We start from the raw sequence: 18,627 nt of genomic DNA, 5'->3' as shown, positions 1-18,627 counted from the left end.
AAAAAAATTAATAAACTTTATTCTTTGGATAATGGTGTTTGTATATTTGTTAGCTTTATTTCTTACCACGCTATTCTTTCAAAATTGCAAATTAGGGAAAACCTAAGAAGAATGAGAGCCTCTGGAGCATAGCAAGAGGTGTCATCAGAATGTTACGAAAAAACTATGGATGTGTCAGAGTGGATTTTGCACAACCATTTTCCTTAAAGGTGAGTGTCTGTTGAAATGAAGCTGTGTCAGCCTTGGTGTAGCTCAGTGTCACAAGATCTGGGCTCTAGTCCGGCCTCTGATGCCTCCTCTCCATGTGAGTTGGGGCCTCACTTTCTTCTCTTATAGAACGGAGACTCTGACAAGGATAGTGTTTCCTAAATTATTCCACTGAAATGTGCCTGTTGACAAAGGAGCCTAAATGTCTATGTTTGGGAGATATCAGTCTCAAAATGTATTGCTGTTTTTTTAAATTCATGAGAATTTTGCATGTTGCTTTATCTATATCAGTATTTTATATTATGTTTTAAAATTGCCCTTAAGAGAAATTTTTCAAAACGTATCTCACAGCTGGGTAACATTGATAGTCTAGGATGATGCTGTATTCTACTGAGTGGAGTCTAATGCCTACATATTCAGAGGAATAGTGCCATCGTCATGGAGAAGCCTGGGGCTGGTGGGTCCCTGAGGTCCTGCAGTTTTAAATTCTTCAGATTTTCAAATTGGTAAAGGAGAAGGGAAGGATGGGGAGTTGGGAACCTAAAGATAAGGTGCAGAGATGTCCTGCTTCTCCTCCTGTTCCACTTTTTGGTTTTACTTTGAAAGAGTCAAACTGCTATGCTAGTTGCATGCTTTCTGGCCTTAAGTGCTTTTGACTTTTAGGGACCTCGTCATTTCTTATCACTTTTTGTTGTTGTTGTTAATATTGCACAGCTTCTCTTGTTTATGATTTGCTTTTGAATTGAGGTTCTTTTGAGTATAACGTGACCTTCAGGTTGTCAGATTTCCTTTAGAAGGTATGGTTGATGACTTATCACTATTAGTAATATTGGGAATTCCAAATAATTTCATGAAGATATGAGAAAAGTTAAATTTTCCCCTTAATTTTTAAATGATTTTGCTTAAGCATCATCCTGTTTTTTGGAGTTTCTGTTCTTAGATTTCATGCTTAACAACATTCTATGAGTTATTCTGCACTTCTGAAGACAGCTTAGGATGTAGAAAGTATTTCTCATGTTATGTAATGTGGCTCATTTTATTAACATCTCCCTTTTTACTTTTTGAAGGTGAAATTATATTTTATATATATATTTATGGAAGTGAGACAGTGGGAGTAAATGATTATATTTTATTTTATTTTTCCAGGAATATTTAGAAAGCCAAAGTCAGAAACCTCTTTCTTCTCCACTTTCTCTGGAGCAAGCGTTGTTACCAGCTATACTTCCTTCAAGGTAAGGTTCCTGGAAATTTTTTATACTGACCCATCAAATATCTGTTATTTCTTCTATTGCATGGAAGAATTTGTTAACTTTATTAAGGACATTCATGTTCTTGTCTTTACTTCCTCACTTGAGTAACTTTTCTCTTGGTCTGATAAAGGATCTTGAAATTATGTGTTTCCACATTAGTTTGAAGGTTTTTGATTACTTGCATCCTAAAATCTTTTTGATTTTGTGAATCATGTAAGAGTTCTTATCTGATTTGTATTTTTGAATGTTTGAAGTGTTCTTTTTGGTAGTAACTTAGGCTATGCATATTGCATGTTCATGCAACGTATGAATATGGGAGTTTTCCAGAATTCAAATCGAATTGTCACTTAGAGAAATAGACTATTAAGCCCTTCCTTTAATATATGTTCAAGTATTGAATGTTTGAAAATGTCTTAAAATGAGGCATCTTGCTTTGTGCATTCTTTCTGCCGGTGAGTTCTGGAAGTGATGTACCAACAGACTATTTAGTCATAATTAAATAACACGTTTTGGTCAGGAGAGTGTATTAAACATAATACGGTATGTTATGGAGTAAAACAACCCACAGAAGTTATCTGTGGCTTAAATTTAGAATATGTAGAAATTTAAAGTGTCTAATACATTGTATCTTAAGCCCGCGTAGGATGCTTTGTGAAAGAGTGGGGTTAGAGAAGTCTTAATTAAAAAAACAAACACAAAAACTTTTTAGACCCAGTGATGCTGCTGCTGAAGGTACAGACACGTCCATTAACGAGTCCAGAGACGCAACAGGTGAATCCTTCCGAAGAAGACTGATTGCAGATCTGGCTGAGCACATTCTCTTCAGTAAGCAGCCTTCCAGTCTTTAATTCCATAATTCAGATTCGGTGTGATGCAGTACGAACCATACAGGTTTTGGAATCTGCCGAAGTTAGGTTCCACTTCTGGTTCTAGTACTAATACACAGGGGGTGATAGGTGAGTTATTAGAAAGAAAGTGGTGCTGAGAGGATTTGAGGTAACCCAGTGAAACATCTCACACCGTGCCTGATAATTAGCAGGTACTCACGTGGTGGTTCTTAGGCATTTAAAGAAATTGCCAAAATGACTTGTTGCTTCTTTTGCTTATGAATTAGTCTCTTTGAACTAACTTGTGGTGCAACATCTAGGTTTACAGTTGCATGTCCCTTTCCCCTGTGACCCCATGATCATTTTTATTTGGCAGATACTTTGCGGCTATTATGTGTAAAGTTTTGTTTTAGCTGTGGGGAATACAAATGGAATAATGGTTCTGTACTTAAAGACGAATGCTCTTCTCAGTGGGATAGTTGCACACAAATAATGCAAATGGGCGTGACTTAGAGTGGAGTGAGTTACCTGCAGAATTAGCTGTCCTTAAGTTCCGAATTGCAGCATGGTGTCACGTTGTAGAGGCTGCTTTAAGGTCGCAGAGCAGCAGCGGCGCAGGGCCCTTGGGGCGCCACCCAGGCGCGATCTCCTCGCCATTCCCTGTGCCTCCCCCGCATCAGGTCAGACTCAGCATTTCCTGCCGACACCAGTGTGTAGGCTTCCTCACCTCGTCCCCCTCCTTTCACTCTAGCTGCCTCTACTCCTGCTTTACGCTGGGCCAGAATAGTCTTTCTGGAGCACATTTGATTGTGTCTCTCCCTTGCTTAAATTCTGGATGCTAAAAATAATTCATCCTTAAATGTTGAAGAGTTGTAAAATGAAGATAAAACTCACTACCCAGATAAGCAGATGTGTTGCTGCCTAGTCTATAAAAATATTTTTTACCGTTCTGTATTGTGCTATTTTCCATTTATAACACAAATACTTAATTAAAAAAAAAACTTTTAAATATTCTTTTTAAAGGCCAAATATATATGGTACTCGGTACTTTTTGGTTTCTTAAACACTGGAGACAACATCAATTGTGAGTGAAGTATTCATGAATTCATTATCATCTCAGAAAACCCACAGATGGTGTCTTATTTTAGATTATTCCATAGATGTTCTCATATTTGATTCGTATGATTAATAATTTTCTACAAATTTAGAATATTGAGTTATGGACTATAGCCATTCTCAAATGTATTTCTGCCCCCTTCCTTCCTACCTCTGACCTGGCTCTGGGCCAGGTTGAAAAGAGGAAATTAAAAGGTATTGAGCACCCGTTACTCTGCGTCCTGTGCCAGGTCAGTCATTTCGTGCTCACACAGTTCAGTGAACCAGGTGGATGCTCATTGTACCAAAGGGAAGCTGAGGCTTGGGAATTTAAGACATTTCCCCCAAGTCGTGAAATTAGTGTAGAAGTTAGGATTTGAGCCCAGATTTCTGACTTTAAATACCTGTCCCCATCCCTCACCAACCCCCCCCCCCCCACTTTGTTGTAATGCGGTGGTGAATACCTGCAAGAGGAGTGAAGTAGAGTTGCAGGTATAGTAGACTGAGGCCAGGAACAAGTCAAGAAACACTAAAGTAGGATATCCTGTAGAGCTCTTAGAATAGGCTCATACTTTGGGTCTTGGTATTTCCATAAAGATGTCTCTTGGTCACTGAGTAACTAACTTCCATTGGTTTGGACTGAGGGCGGACCTGTCTTAGGCTGAATTCTATTATGTGATGAATAATGATCTCTAATGAGGTTCCATTGGCCCAGAACATGGTATAATGTTGTAACTTCCCTTTGGTAAATCGGTTATAGGAAATGTGGCAGAGGACTTTTATAATTTTAAATACTCCTGATTAAGATTTAGGTACTTTTAAAAAGTTTTAGCTATATTAAAAAAAAAGTGCAACTAAAGATCTGTGTTTGCCTTCCAGCCGCTAGCAAGTCCTGTGCCATTATGTCAACACACATCGTGGCCTGCCTGCTCCTCTACAGACACAGGCAGGTATGTCTGCAGTGTCACCTGGAGTTCAATAGAAAGCATGAAAATGCTTTGTCAGCTCTTCAGATACTTGTCCACTGATAGATTTGGCCCCCTTCCAGCTAGTCCTGTGAGATAAACAATAAAATAAGCTGAGGACTCTGCCCACAGGTCCTTACACCTGTGGAGGTGTAAATGGAGGAAGAAATCTACATAAAAAAACCTCAGAGACTGTTTTATATGACAGTAAGACATTCTTTGAGTAATACAGTTAACATAAATAAGGCGTATCTCATCAACATGCGGAAAGTATTCTGATAGCTAATGGTTTCCAAGCTATTTGATTTGTATTTTGGACCTGCGCTCTGCCTTCCCACAATACACTTGTCTAAGCCCTGTGATGGGAAAGACTGTGTCTGTCTGTCTGTCTGTCTGCCTCTCTCACAGTCATGTTCTCAACACCAAACATAGTGCCAGTATATAGACACCAAATAAATATTTGTCAGATAAATATTTAGAATGAGGGAAATTCTTGCTGAAAAATAAGTACTTCTCACTTTCAGATGGTGGCTTCTCCCTTTTGTGATCTTACGTGCTTGTATCATGTGTTGTGGCTAGAGTAGTCTCTGGATGTGGAGTATCTTGACATTCCTGGGGGACAGCTCTTTAACCAGTCTTCTGACTTTCTTTACGCGGTGTTTTGGCTCTTTTTCCGTATGTGCCAACAGCGAGCTGCAGGAAAGACAAGGCAAGAAAAAACATCCTTGGAACGGTCTCTTCATCTTTTGGGAAGGAGGTTTTCTGTTCTCATGAGACCACTTCTGTCTGTTTCTCTAGGGAATTGATCTCTCCACATTGGTGGAGGACTTCTTTGTGATGAAGGAGGAAGTCCTGGCTCGCGATTTTGACCTGGGTTTCTCAGGAAATTCAGAAGACGTAGTCATGCATGCCATACAGCTGCTGGGAAATTGCATCACAATCACGCACACCAGCAGGAACGATGAATTTTTTATTACTCCCAGCACAACTGTCCCATCAGTCTTTGAACTCAACTTCTACAGCAATGGGCTGCTCCACGTCTTTATCATGGAGGCCATCATAGGTATGTCGGGCCCTGAAATATTTTTGTGGCAAGTAAAATGGCCAAAAGCACATGGCGGTGTCTACTTCAGTTTGGATGATAGCCCCTTGTTTGCGGGAATGTGTTGCTATAGTTTTAGTTTTCAAATAAAAATGTCATCTGCTATGTCCCTGTTTATAGCTTATTCTTACATTTACTGTTCAACAAGTAGTAACTGGATTACTGTATGCATAGTATTACACGTTTTACTAGGGAGGAGAGGTAAGATGTCTTGCTGTTCATGAGCTGAAAATCTAAGTGAGATGAGACATACACAACAGTGAAGTGAGTGGAGGCAACAGAGGAGACGGAGAGCAGCCGGGATGGAAGCTTCTGAAGAAGGTTTGATAGGGTTGGGATCACATGGAATCACAAGAAGTAAATTCTGAAGGGATTTACTTAAATTTCTCTAGTGAATGCAGATAATTATTTTTGATGTATTAATAATCTATTGAGGTAATCCAACTAATCTGAGCCAGTTGAAGTTTTTCTTGGAGATCTAAGGCTGCCAGCTTCATTGATGCTTTTACTTTCTCAGCCTGCAGCCTTTATGCAGTTCTGAAGAAGAGGGGCCCGGGGGCGCCTGTGTCTCCCAGCTTGATCAGCCAGGAGCAGCTGGTGCGCAAGGCCGCCAGCCTGTGCTATCTGCTCTCCAACGAAGGCACCATCTCTCTCGTAAGTGAAGACCCTTTAGTGTTGCCTCTTCTGTTTTTCTTGAGCATCTTTGTGAAATCATAAAATGCTTTCCTTTTAGAGAGTTTTTGGCCCATTATTGAAGCTTTTATCCTGCTCCTGGGTCTCAGTGACCACCAAACCATTATGTCGTTGCTATCTTGGTTTGCTATCGGGGTCACTGCTCCAGCGAACCCTTCGCGTGCTGTGAGGTGTGATAGGACAGATGGCTCAGCGTTCTCTATCACTCAGATCCAGAGTTATTGAGCTCTTATTGTGCTTAAGCCCCTGGGTCAGGGGTTTGTAAATAATTACCATGCCCACTCATGGATGATAGAACCGTAGAAGATAAGAGTCAGAAACAGCCTTAAAACTCATCTGCTCAACCCCTTCTCCTTTACAAATGGGGAAAGTAAGGCCCAGCGGAACTAATGAGCATTTATATTATATTTAAATACTTCTAGACATTTATAATGAGGCATGCATATTAAGCAGTAGAGAGATTTTTTTCCTCAAAATCATCAACAAATAGAATTTATATTTTATTTTGAAGTCTGTTCTTTTCCACTTACATGAATGTGTCCTGGGACATTTATGAGCACAGGTATTGTGAGTGCAGCTCTCCTCCACAGCGTTCTTTATACATGTTACGTTTGTGGTCCTGTTGGGGAGTCTGTTTTGCATGAATCTTGGGGGCAGGGTGGGAGGGGACAGGGTAGATAAGGCTCTCAAGTTTGACCTTGTCTTTCACTTGGGTCTTTTTTGAGTTATTTGAATACATACTGTGTTTCCTCATCCACCACCTTTGTGTACAACATTTACTGTAAGATAGCTTTTGCAGAGAAATTGTCTTATTAAGGAAGAAACAGGTGTAGGGTCCTGACAAGCGGCCCTTCTAAGGCCTTGCTCCACTCGGGGAGACACAGCTCAGGAGCCCCCTCTGCAGGTGGTGCTGCATTGGGTGCTCTGCCAGTCAGGTTACAAGGTCTCTTCTTTCGTCCACGACATGCACTCATCAAGAGGGCGGGCGTCGGAACTCTTAGGGCTTGCCCAGTGGAGGGAGGCAGGTGATGCCGTGGAAGTATTCAGCAGCTACCTTGTGTGCTATTTTCTGTCTTTAAAAAAATCAGTGGAGGACAGTGACATTTACATTGAAATGCCTTTTCTTTTTAGCCCTGCCAGACGTTTTACCAAATTTGCCATGAAACAGTAGGCAGGTTTATCCAGTATGGCATTCTTATAGTGGCGGAGGTAAGAGGACATGCTTGCCTTTGTTTGCCTTTATTTAGTTTCTTGCTCTTCATTATCTTTCCTACCAGCCACCTGAACCAATAATTCCGCTTGATATATAGTCGAGTCCAGATGAGATGAAGAGAAAAATAAGAATGGGGAGAATAAATGTCTTTTGGGACTGCTTAATATTTTGGTTCCTTTTGTGTAATGGGTGTTGTGTAAGACGTATCTTGACTTGATTCCCTGACATCCAGAAGTCTGCCTTCCAAGATCAGCTCTTCTGCATATCTGTGTGCTTGTAGCTTGCACATGTGCATTTTTCTTTTTTGAGATTTTGTTTTAATTTTGGCACCTTTAGTATAGAGGGTATGGCCTGGGAAAATAGGTACCAATTTAGGAGAGGGAAGGGTATTTTATTTGATCTGTCTGGTAGCTTTCGCCCTCACTCTTTCTTTTTTCCCTCCCCTGCTGTCTTCCGAGTGATTTTGAGTTTGGAGAGGGCAGTGGATTGATGTTGTGAATGGCTAAACAGAGCAGAGTAGGGGAGGGAATGAGAGAGGACTGCTTTGTCTGGGGTCCAGCCGGGCAGGTGTTTGCGTGCCTGTGCTTGTTTATTTACTCTCGGTCATCTCCCTGGCATAGCCAGATGATCAGGAAGATACCAGTCCTGGTCTTGCGGAGCAGCAGTGGGACAAGAAGCTTCCTGAACCTTTGTCTTGGCGAAGTGATGAAGAAGATGAAGACAGCGATTTTGGTGAGGAGCAGCGAGATTGCTACCTGAAGGTACTTGGGCGAAGAATTCTGGTGGACATGACAGTGATGAGTTGAGGCTTATGTCGCCACAAGTTATGAGGTTCTTATAAACTGGGACTCTGGTGACTAATTCACATTCAGCGCGCTCGCAAACTAGCTGGGGCGCTTTCTGCTCAGTTAGGATACCGAAACTGTTTGAACTGAATTAATACCTTAAATTGTTCAGTTTGGGTATAGATAAATGGAAAAAGAGACAAGAGTCTGAAAATTCAGGAAGATGAACATCATAGATGATACCTTTCATGAGCCTCTCATCAGAATGCACAGGTGCAAACCTGTTGACCCACACCTGCACTCACTCCTAGAGAGGCAGTGGTTTTGTTCAGTCATCACTGAAGCAAGGCAGTACCGTACCAGGTATGGGAGAGGATTAATGCTCAGCTGCCACCGGCCCGGTTGCTCTCTGTGAGTCATGCTCAGTCTTGCCGTCTCGCCCCAAATTGCCTACATCAAGCTCTTTGCCTTCAATTAAGACAAATCCTATCACAGGAGAAAATTTGATTTTTAAAAGATTGTCCCTGCTTTAGAAAAAGCAATTTTGTCTGATTTGTAATTTTAGAAATTGGTAATAATGACCCTTCTTTTCTGAATACCCTAAGTGGATTACTCTCTTTGCAGCAGGATAATACCCCTAGTTTACACACACACACACACACACACACACAGAGGAGAGTCCAAATGACTTTTGGAGGTTTTCCATGTTGGGTATTATTAGTTTCGAGATGGGGCAGTGATCTTGCTTCCACACTCCAGAGAGGCTTGTCTGAACGTGTGTGTTTCGGGGGAGGGGTGCAATGAGAGTGCCCACTGCCCAAAGCACCCCACCATCACCACCACCATTCCCCGCTGTGCCGGACTGTGGGCCCGAAGCCATGTGGGGATGGCAGGCAGCGAGGGCTGGCAGGGACTGAGATGATCTCGGGGGTCTCGGCATGTGGCCTTTTTGCGCACTTGAGTGACCGTCGAGCCAGGCTTCAAAGTCTGGAGGGTCCAGCCTCGGGACCAGCTATTTTCAGTGATGACAATATGGCATAATTGTGTCATTCAAGTATGACAATTTCTCCTAGGCAGCTGTTCAATGAACGCAAACCTCAAGTACTGTGAATGTCAGTGATTACAACAAAGAACGCATTTCAAAACCAGCAGTCATTTCCGGGGGCGATTCTGTGCACACGGAGTAGTAGGCTGCTTCCGTGTGGAGACGGTGAGAGGCCGGCCTCTCGAGCCGCTGGTGCTCCGAGGGGGTTCCTTCGTCCCCCAGTGACTGGGTCTCCCGCCCTTGCCCTCCCAGGTGAGCCAGTCCAAGGAGCACCAGCAGTTCATCACCTTCCTGCAGAGGCTCCTTGGGCCTTTGCTGGAGGCCTACAGCTCTGCTGCCATCTTCATTCACAACTTCAGTGGTCCTGTTCCAGAGCCTGAATATCTGCAGAAGCTGCACAAATACCTAATAACCAGGACAGAAAGAAGTGTTGCAGTGTATGGTATGTGTGACCCTATTTTGGCTTCTTTTAAAAGCTACACATTTTTCGATTATAAGAATCTGCTCATTGTAGATAATTGGAAAAAAGAATGCAAAATTATCCTGACCTCTAACTCCATAGATTACTACTACTACCTGTTTGGGTGTGTTATATAAATTGAATGATACAGATAGATATTCTTATGTCTGGCTTTTTTCATTTAACTTTGTAAGTGAGATTCATACGTGTCGTTGCATGTAGTTGTTTGTCTATTCTTGTTGCTTTGTAGTATTCCACTGTATAAGTATTTACCACATTTATTTATTCACATCCATCATTGATGGATATTTGGGTGTTGCCGTTCAGAGCTACTCTGAATAGTGCTGCTGTGGACATGTTTGAATGTGTCTTTGGGTGAACACAGGGACTCATTTATGCTGGGCTGTATAGGAGAATTGCCTAGTCACAGGGTGTGGTGGGTTCAGCTGTAGTGGGTACTGCCAAGCGGTTCTTAAGTGCTGAACCAGTTTGCACTCCTAGTAGCAGTGAGTGTTTCATGTGCCCCCCATACTGGCCGGCACTTGGTACGGTCTGCTGCAGAAGAGGTGTGACTGGGGTGGGAGTAGCATTTTATACAGTTACGGTTTAGGACTGAGACTACTTTGAATCAATAATTTTTGGAGCCATGAGGGATCTAAAGGTAATCTATCTAGAGATATCTAGTTATAGTTATCTAGAGATATCTAGATCTCTCTATAGATAGATAGATAGATAGATAGATAGATAGATAGATAGATAGATAGATAGATGTGTAGGTATATCCCTAGATATATCTCTAGATTGCTATCTAGAGCTAGAATCACATCACTTTATAGATGAGGACATTATTCCAGATCACATAGCTCGTTAAAGGGCAACCTGGGTTTAGAATTCTTTTTTTCCAGCCTCTAGATTTGTGCTCTTTCTGGTCCCACTGGTGTAGTAGTCATGTGTGCATCACTGTGTAGTTTAAAAGAATTTCTACACACTGTCTTGTTTGAGTCTTACAAAAATCCTTCAAGAGGGATGTTTTGGGTATTTCTCTTTCCCTTCCTCTTCTCTCTGTTCTTCCCTCCCTCTTTCTCTCCTTATCCCTCTCTCCTTCTCTTTTTTCCTTAAAAGATGACAAAGTAGGTTTAAAGAAATGGCAAATCCTTTGAGGCCTCACAGGTTGCCAGTAGCGAAAGGGAGCTTGACCCAGTCCTTGGACTTGCTCTGACCCTCTCCCTAGCCTCCCACGCTCTCTTACTGTGGATATTGGGGGTTTACGTTGTTGCTGGGCCTAAACGTTTGACAGGGGCTTTTTCTTTCTCCACAGCTGAGAGTGCCACCTATTGTCTTGTGAAGAATGCTGTGAAAATGTTTAAGGATATTGGGGTGAGTGTCCCCTGCTTATGGTATAAAAGAGTGTGTTCACGTCTGTCTTCTTTCTATTTAGATCTAGTCTATGTGAGGCACCTTTGTGTTGGGCTGAACCCTGGGAGAAGCAGCTTCTGCTGGATTAATCATGCAGGCATTTCTGGGAATTGGGAGAAGGGGCACGTTGAAGGTGAGGCCCATCAGCACAGATTTATTTGAATGTTTCAGAATTTTCCTGGTTTTCATCTTCATTCCAAACGGAGGTGTCAGTGTGTTTCAAGATTCTACTACAGTTTTGGTGGGGATGTTAATTATGCCATATGATTTTCAGTTATTTTCTTTTTTTTTTTTCTTGGCTGCGCCGTGCGGCATGCGGGACCTTAGCTCCCCAACCAGGGATTCGAACCCATGCCCCCTGCATTGGGAGTGTGGAGTCTTAACCACTGGACCGCCAGGGAAGTCCCTTCAGTTATTTTCTTGTGCTTTTACCGATATTTCTAGAAGCATCCTCAGGTATCCCTTATCTTCACATATCATTTGGGACATGAGTTCCATGAAGGTACTAGTGGTCTTTGTAAGGGAATATTTATGACTTTATTCCAACATAAATTTAAAAATACAGTACACTGGTTGAACTCCACCCCAAAAACCCCACACCTGCCCCCATAACCTCCCCACCCCACACTCGCACACGCCTACATGGACGTTTACTTAAAGCCCGCATATGGCTCTACGTGCCTTACTGCATTTTCTGGTCTAGGACACAGAACGGGTTGGTGACAGCAATTCCCCCCCCCCCCACCCTTTTTGGTTTGTCTTTAATTTAATCTAAACTTTCTCTCTAGGTTTTCAAAGAGACCAAACAAAAGAGAGTGTCTGTTTTAGAACTCAGCAGCACTTTTCTACCTCAGTGCAACCGGCAAAAACTCCTAGAATATATACTGAGTTTTGTGGTGCTGTAGGTAACTCCTGGCACGTCTGGCCAGTGACGAGTGTGGGATGAGTCCCTTGTAGGCTCCTGCCTGTGGCTCGAGAGTGGAAGGTGCCATCGTGTGGTCGGGCCTGACCTGTCCTGATGTGACCTCCTGGAAGACAAGTGCCTTCTCCCCTCCGTGATCTGTGATCATCGGACTCTGAGATGACACAGCCGCCTACAGATCACACTTTGGGGGCCCTCAGCCTCCGTTCACAGTTCATAATCAATAGATTACAAAATGAAATCACAAACGGTTATTTTGGAGTTTATTAAAGATTTACATTTTAAGTATAACTGTTAAGGACTAATTACTGTGATGGACACAAAAATGTAGTTGATTCTAGAACTGAATCATGTATAGTATACTTAATGCTGTCAGGTAATTTGTTGGTATATTTTCTGATTAATGGTTAATGCTTCCTTTAAAAATAATTGCGTCATCCATTCCCTGGATTTTTTTGTTTGTTTTTGTTTTTATCTTTGTCAATCGTAGCTAAATTTTAACTGGGAACACTTTTCATCTTAAAGTGCTTTACAAATGAATGGGCTAATATACATCACACCCAGGTATCACTGTGCTGTCTGTTGCAGTCAGATACAGAAAGTGTTTTAAGAGCTAAGTGAAGACACAATATTAGTTTAGGTCAGGAATAGAGATAATGTGACCAAACAGCTAACACCAGGAAATAAATTTGGCTGGCGAAATTCAAGATAAACCTGGCCAGAAAACTGACTTTGAAAACGTTTGTTCATATGAAAAAGTGCCATTGAGTTTTAAATGACCAGCAAGTATTTAGGAACAACTCCTATTTTATGTCTGTATCCCTTCCCACCCCTCAGGTAGTACCTTGCCTCTCTCAGGTACAGCTGTTTCTTAGAGAGAGCAACTGTACTAACTTATTAGCTTGGCCTGATAGCCTGTGTTAAAGTGCCCTGGCTTCAGGCTACTGACCCAGTCCTCTCATGCCATGCAGACAGGTCATGCACTGCACGTCTTCTGGGTGGCTGGTACCCACTCACGTTGGGCAGAGTACAACCTGGACAGTATATGTGATAGCCCTACGGACTGGCAAATGGTCGGAGGCATTTATAGATTTTTTAGCTTTGAGGAAGAAAAAAACCACGGTTCTTTAAAAATGCGTGTGGGTTATTTTCCTAAACCCCGATGCCACATAGTGGCAAATAATTATGAAAGATTGTTCATAACATGTAGGTGCCTTTTTGTGAGCAGGGATCATAATTGTTAGCTAATTGTGGTAATTACAGTGATTTCATAAAAACCATGTGATATTAAACGTTTTCTAACAGCTTACTGTTCCTTCTCTTCTCTCCATGGTATTATGGAATAGGAATTTTTCGTGATGAATATTGCAGGTAATCTTTGAATTTAATCGAAAAGTACTGAGAATTAAGTTTGGATTTGAAGCACTAATAATATCTCATGAATATTCTGTGTGTGTTGCAAGAGGGAAAGGTACTAATTGGTATTTCACACTGTATGAAACTTTTGAAACTCAGAGCAATAATGTCATGCTTTTGTGATTTTCTTCCACTCTTTTCGAATTCCGCGTTTAAAATATATGTTTTCTTTATAGACGTTCACGTACCATTAAGCAGTTGTCAGTGTTGCAGCGTCTCTGGTGTGGAGCGGGGTCTTCCCCGTGTAGCATTCCATTTTCCTAAGTAGGATGGAGCTCTGTGTTTGGGGGAACAGCCAGGGAGGCTTATTTATCCCCTTGTGTGTTCCTTGTCTAGGCAAGCAAATATTTCACTAGTCTCTTTTACTCATCCGCTAAATTATAGACCAAGGATTACTCAGACCCTTTAAGTCAAGGTTGGGACTGACCTCCCAGTGGATTCTGCTGCCCCGCCTGTGACTTCTGCTAAGAGCTACTGCTGCACCAGCCTAAGCAGGGAACAGTGGCTTCTCTGACTTTATTTTTCCCTTTCAGTTGGTTTCTTTTCTAGAAATCTACTCAGATGCTTTGGGGAATGCAATATATGATTTGCTAGCTCTCTCGCCACGTAACTCACTGTGAGAATAAATAGGCATGCTTTCTGTAATTAACTGGTGCTTTGAAAACCTTTTTTAAGGAAGACAAATCTCAACCAAAGTTCTGCTCATCCAGACAAGCTCACCCTCGAGTTAACTTTAGCACAGCTCATTCTTGAGTGCCTCGTTACTAACGAACATCCATCAGCCCAGTGAGGCTTCCAGACAGCACTGTTTTGCTAGAAGATTTATTCTTGTTTTCCAAAAGCGAGTGTCTTTCATGTAAGATGACACAAACTAGGTGCTTGTAAATAATTTACTACAGTTTACTCTATTGCATTTCTAGAAAACTGAAATGCATGTCCTCCAGGGGAAGACAAGCTGTGACTCAAGTTAAAAAGCAAACAAGAAGACCCAATAATAAGCAATGTGAAATTGCACTCTTTCAAAATGAGAAAATCCTAAGAAATTCAAAAGAGGGGAAGGAATTTTTACTCTCAAAATTTAAAGAAGAACCAAGGGAAAGAACTAGCATGAAGTGTGTAGAACTAGTAAGTTAGTACTGTGAGTCTTCTTTCTCAGATCTATTAAGTCTCACAAAGCCACAAGAGTGAGTGGAGAAAACATCAGGGATTGCAATGAATGTAAGATTGTGGGATTTCCAATCCGAAGGGGAAAAGCATTTCCCAAAGTTCTCCGTGTATGTGAGCGCTCTGTGAGATCTTTATAGGTGTTTTGTACATAGAAGAAGTGTTGCTGGTAAAATAAATTTGCACACGGACCCTCTTTCCTAGAAACTCACAGTGCACTTGAGTGCAGTAAGGGCTCAGGGCCTGCCAGTACCAAGCCCGTTTAACCCAGCATTTCCCAGTCTGTGTGATCCCAGGGCCTTTTTCCCCTTTGGGACACCTATGGACCTCTCCTTAGGGTCACAGAAAACATTTTGGGAAACACTATGTTAGGTAGTTCTGTAAGGGGTCAAAACAGTAACTGCCCTGCGGCACAGAGGCAGAATTTGCATGTGCATTTTGTATAATCAAATGTTACATTTCATGGATGTGTATTTCCTCCCCTGGAGACAATAAGCACAGAAAACTATAGTGTAGGTGGTCAGAGCTCTTTTCTTTGAGGAAAGACCAGCCCTTAATGTATCTGGGTTTTTCACTGAAAGTAGCAAAGTTAACACTAGGATTAATTGGGATAAAAAAATTAAGATTTTAATTCAAACCTAGAAGAAAATATTGCACAATCGAATGCAGCTTTTTATCCACAAATAGTTCTAGTGTTTAGAAACGATAGGACTTACCACTGAGGTTTATAAGACTTAATTTGGATGTAAATCTGTTTTTTAAAACACATTTTAGGAACTTGAGACTTAGCATCTGGCATTTCAGTTTAATACAAACTAATGATTGAATTTGAAAGAGACTTTTGACTTTATTTCTAAACATCTAAAGTTCTGAAAAGCCTTGATGGAAGGTGTTAAACTATTTGCCCGTTGTACAGAGAAGTGTCAGATTGTTATAAAAAGATTTATTATGAAGTACCATGTGACGCTGTGAGTGAAACTTATTTGGAAACATTGATTTTTATGCTTGTCAGTATATTGTAAGAAGCACAGAAGTGTAGTTTTGTTGTAATAAACCAAAAAGTGAATATATTCTTGATGTCTTGCATTTGTAGTTAAAAGTTCCCTACATAATTCATTGTACGAACGGTTCTTGTTTGACTTCACATAGGCCTTTATTAAAATGCTTATAAGAAACAATCTTACATAAATTTGTGAACCTACAGTGCGTGATTTTATTATTGACCCAGAGCTCTTCAAATTTGATCAAGCATTTGGGGATGTAGATATCTACAGCTTGGCTACTGCCCTTCTCAGTAAATATTCACATCACAGAGAGATTCTTTGGGTTTCTGTAAATATTCCTTTAAACGTGGTGCTTCTGATATATTTTAATATGTTTAAGCTTATAAAAGCATGAACTGAAGTCTTAGGTTTTTCCCACTAGTTCATGATAGTTGCTCAGAATAGTTTACTTTTTTTGACAAGTAAGACAAGTATTTTACTAGAGCACAGTTTTCTCTGGATGCTTTGAAACTGCTCAAATGCAGCCTTCTCTCCAAAGTGTGCCCCCTGGAAAGGGTGTTAAACAGGTGCCTGGTGATGCCATCCGTGCCCTTTGGGTGCATGACAGTGCGTGACAGGGCTATGAACCTGATCAGCACCCAGGATCAACCCACCTGTTCTGCACCAGCTTCTCGATCTGAACTTTGTACTTTAGCTCCTTTGATTTCCTCTGGGATGTTGTTGCCATGACTATGCCCTCACCCTTTGGTGTATTCGTTCTTTCCTTTGCATTAGCAACTTTCTTGCTCCTGCCGAACATTGCCTTCCCTTCATCAAGGCAAAATTCTAACTTTTACAACCACTCGTTTTTAAGTGGATATTAATTTTGAAGTCTAGTCTTTTAATGTTTAGTCCTATATTCACTAATTGTAGTCCTAGTTATGCCCCTTTTAAACACCTTACAGTTGGTCCGGTACACACCTAACTAGCAAAATTCTAATGTACAAATAGAAAGGCATTTTCTTAATTGTCCACAGCATCTGTGATGTCCACGCAGCGGCCACTGCTTAGCCGTCTCTAGATGCCAGCATAGCTCCTGCATTGTGTGACTTGTACCACAAAGCTTGGCATCTGGATGCTTCTCAGCCCTCAATCTAGGAAAAGGAAGCCTCGTCCAAGTTGTGTTCTGTGTGTGGATTTTATATAGCCTTTCAGATCTGTTGTTATTTTTAAGAAAAGGAATATAGCAGAGAGAGCATGGGGTTTGGGGAGCAAAAAAACTTAAGATTGAGTCTGGCTTTCTTGTGCACGTGCTGGAAGACTTTGAGCTGGTCACCTCACCCCAGTGAACGTACATGGGTGTCCTCTGTGTTGTGTGGGGACAACAGTGGATTTTTTTTTTTTTAATTTACCACAGTTTTCTTTCTTTTTTTAAAAATTTATTTATTTATTTTTGGCTGTGTTGGGTCTTCGTTTCTGTGCGAGGGCTTTCTCTAGTTGTGGCAAGCGGTGGCCACTCTTCATCACGGTGCACGGGCCTCTCACTATCGCGGCCTCTCTTGTTGCGGAGCACGGGCTCCAGACGCGCAGGCTCAGTAGTTGTGGCTCACGGGCCTAGTTGCTCCGCGGCATGTGGGATCCTCCCAGACCAGGGCTCGAACCCATGTCCCCTGCATTAGCAGGCAGATTCTCAACCACTGCGCCACCAGGGAAGCCCACAACAGTGGATTTTTGAAGATGAAATAAGGTGGAATGAATGCAGAAGTGTTTTGTAAGCTTAAGAGTGTTGCAGATGTGTGGTATTTGGTTTTCTCGATTTCCTACTTAGGAAAGAAAATGTAGCTCTGAAAGGGAAATTAGGAGTCACCTGGTATCTGGCACCCAAGTTTTACAGAAGAGGACATCACCGGTGCTCGCACAGTAAGTGATGATAGAATCTAGAACAGAAGCAGCATCGTTCGACCCTCAATTCCACCCCACTTCAATCCCACCCACTTCAATCCCACCCACTTCAGTCCCACTTCAGTGACCACCAGCCAAACGGAAGGTGGACAAGAAAGCAAAATGATCAAGTCCCATCCAGTGAAGTAGGGACCATCCTTGTGTTTGGTGTCGAACATGGCAAATTATAGGTACATAAGGTTGTGAAACTGGAAGTTTATTGGCTCCAGCAAAACAATGTGCTTGACATGCTGGTACCTGGGACTTCTTTATGGGTACAGAGTTGGGCACTGCGCTAAGAACTTTCTATGCATCACCTCAATCCTCCGGGGGTAGGTACAATACTATTAGCCCCATCTTACCACTGATGAGACTGAGGGGTGAAGCAGTTTGCTGAAGGCTTCTGCCAAGGCAGAGTGCAAATTTGCTCTCCATCATGGTGACATACTTTTCTCTGGGGTTTGCAGATTCTGCCCTTGTCCTGGAACAGCCGACAGGCACAGAGGAATAAGGCAGAAAGCGGTATGTCTCATCAGGACAGGGGGGAAAGGACGTAAGGATTCTTTCCCTTCACTCCACCTAGTTTCCTCTTGAAAAATCCACTGTTAAGGGTGTCCTTGTACAATTCAGAGGGCAACCATGTCACTATGGTGATGTATCCAGCTCAAAGGGTTTCTCAGAAGCCCTCCTACACTGTGCCCTTTGCACAGAGTTAAGCAGGAGGAGAGCTTTTGAGGTTGAAGATGGCTAGAACTTGTCGCCACTTACTGTGGATTTGTCATGATGCAGAGCCAGAATTCAGCAACGATTAGCATATGTGTTGGAGGGGATCACGGAGAGGAAGTGACCATTGGTTGACTGGAGAGTTAGACCCGGGCAGCAGGAGGCTCCTTACCCCCTCCTCTGTCCTTGGAATGTATGTGCTGCTTACTATTCCCATGCTGGCAGCCATTTCAAGGATGCAGCCTTGAGAGAGTAAGGTGTTGCCGAGACCAGCTCGACTGAATACGTGATTGAACCCAGTTAAGGCCTCTATATAGACTTTTAAGATTCCAGCTGATGGGGGCAGAGATCTACTGTCTTGCACCGCCCAAGACAATCCTCGTAGGTAAGTTCCCTTGCTTATTAAACCTGCCACCTACC

General features: G+C 42.1%; 1 protein-coding gene across 6 annotated transcripts in view; it reads left to right on the top strand.

Moving 5' to 3' along the window:
• The window catches only part of GPAM (glycerol-3-phosphate acyltransferase, mitochondrial), a 67,691-nt gene extending 52,467 nt beyond the window's left edge, over window positions 1-15,224 (top strand). For 5 of the 6 annotated variants that reach the window (XM_068548548.1, XM_068548546.1, XM_068548543.1 and 2 more), the window contains 10 exons: window positions 96-209; window positions 1,354-1,439; window positions 2,167-2,282; window positions 4,259-4,329; window positions 5,143-5,407; window positions 5,964-6,100; window positions 7,271-7,348; window positions 7,973-8,113; window positions 9,435-9,624; window positions 10,961-11,815. In XM_068548548.1, coding sequence (XP_068404649.1) covers window positions 96-209; window positions 1,354-1,439; window positions 2,167-2,282; window positions 4,259-4,329; window positions 5,143-5,407; window positions 5,964-6,100; window positions 7,271-7,348; window positions 7,973-8,113; window positions 9,435-9,624; window positions 10,961-11,220 — 1,458 coding nt within the window. In that variant the 3' untranslated portion in view covers window positions 11,221-11,815. Of the gene's footprint in view, window positions 1-95; window positions 210-1,353; window positions 1,440-2,166; window positions 2,283-4,258; window positions 4,330-5,142; window positions 5,408-5,963; window positions 6,101-7,270; window positions 7,349-7,972; window positions 8,114-9,434; window positions 9,625-10,960; window positions 11,816-11,846 lie in introns of those variants that run through there. The other variant, XM_068548549.1, reaches the window with a different exon arrangement.
• Window positions 15,225-18,627: the final 3,403 nt, after the last annotated feature.

The sequence above is a fragment of the Eschrichtius robustus genome, chromosome 7 (assembly GCF_028021215.1).
Source record: "Eschrichtius robustus isolate mEscRob2 chromosome 7, mEscRob2.pri, whole genome shotgun sequence".
Lineage (NCBI taxonomy): Eukaryota > Metazoa > Chordata > Mammalia > Artiodactyla > Eschrichtiidae > Eschrichtius > Eschrichtius robustus.
Note: the sequence above shows the minus strand (reverse complement) of the source record. Positions and strands in the feature narration are given on the sequence as shown.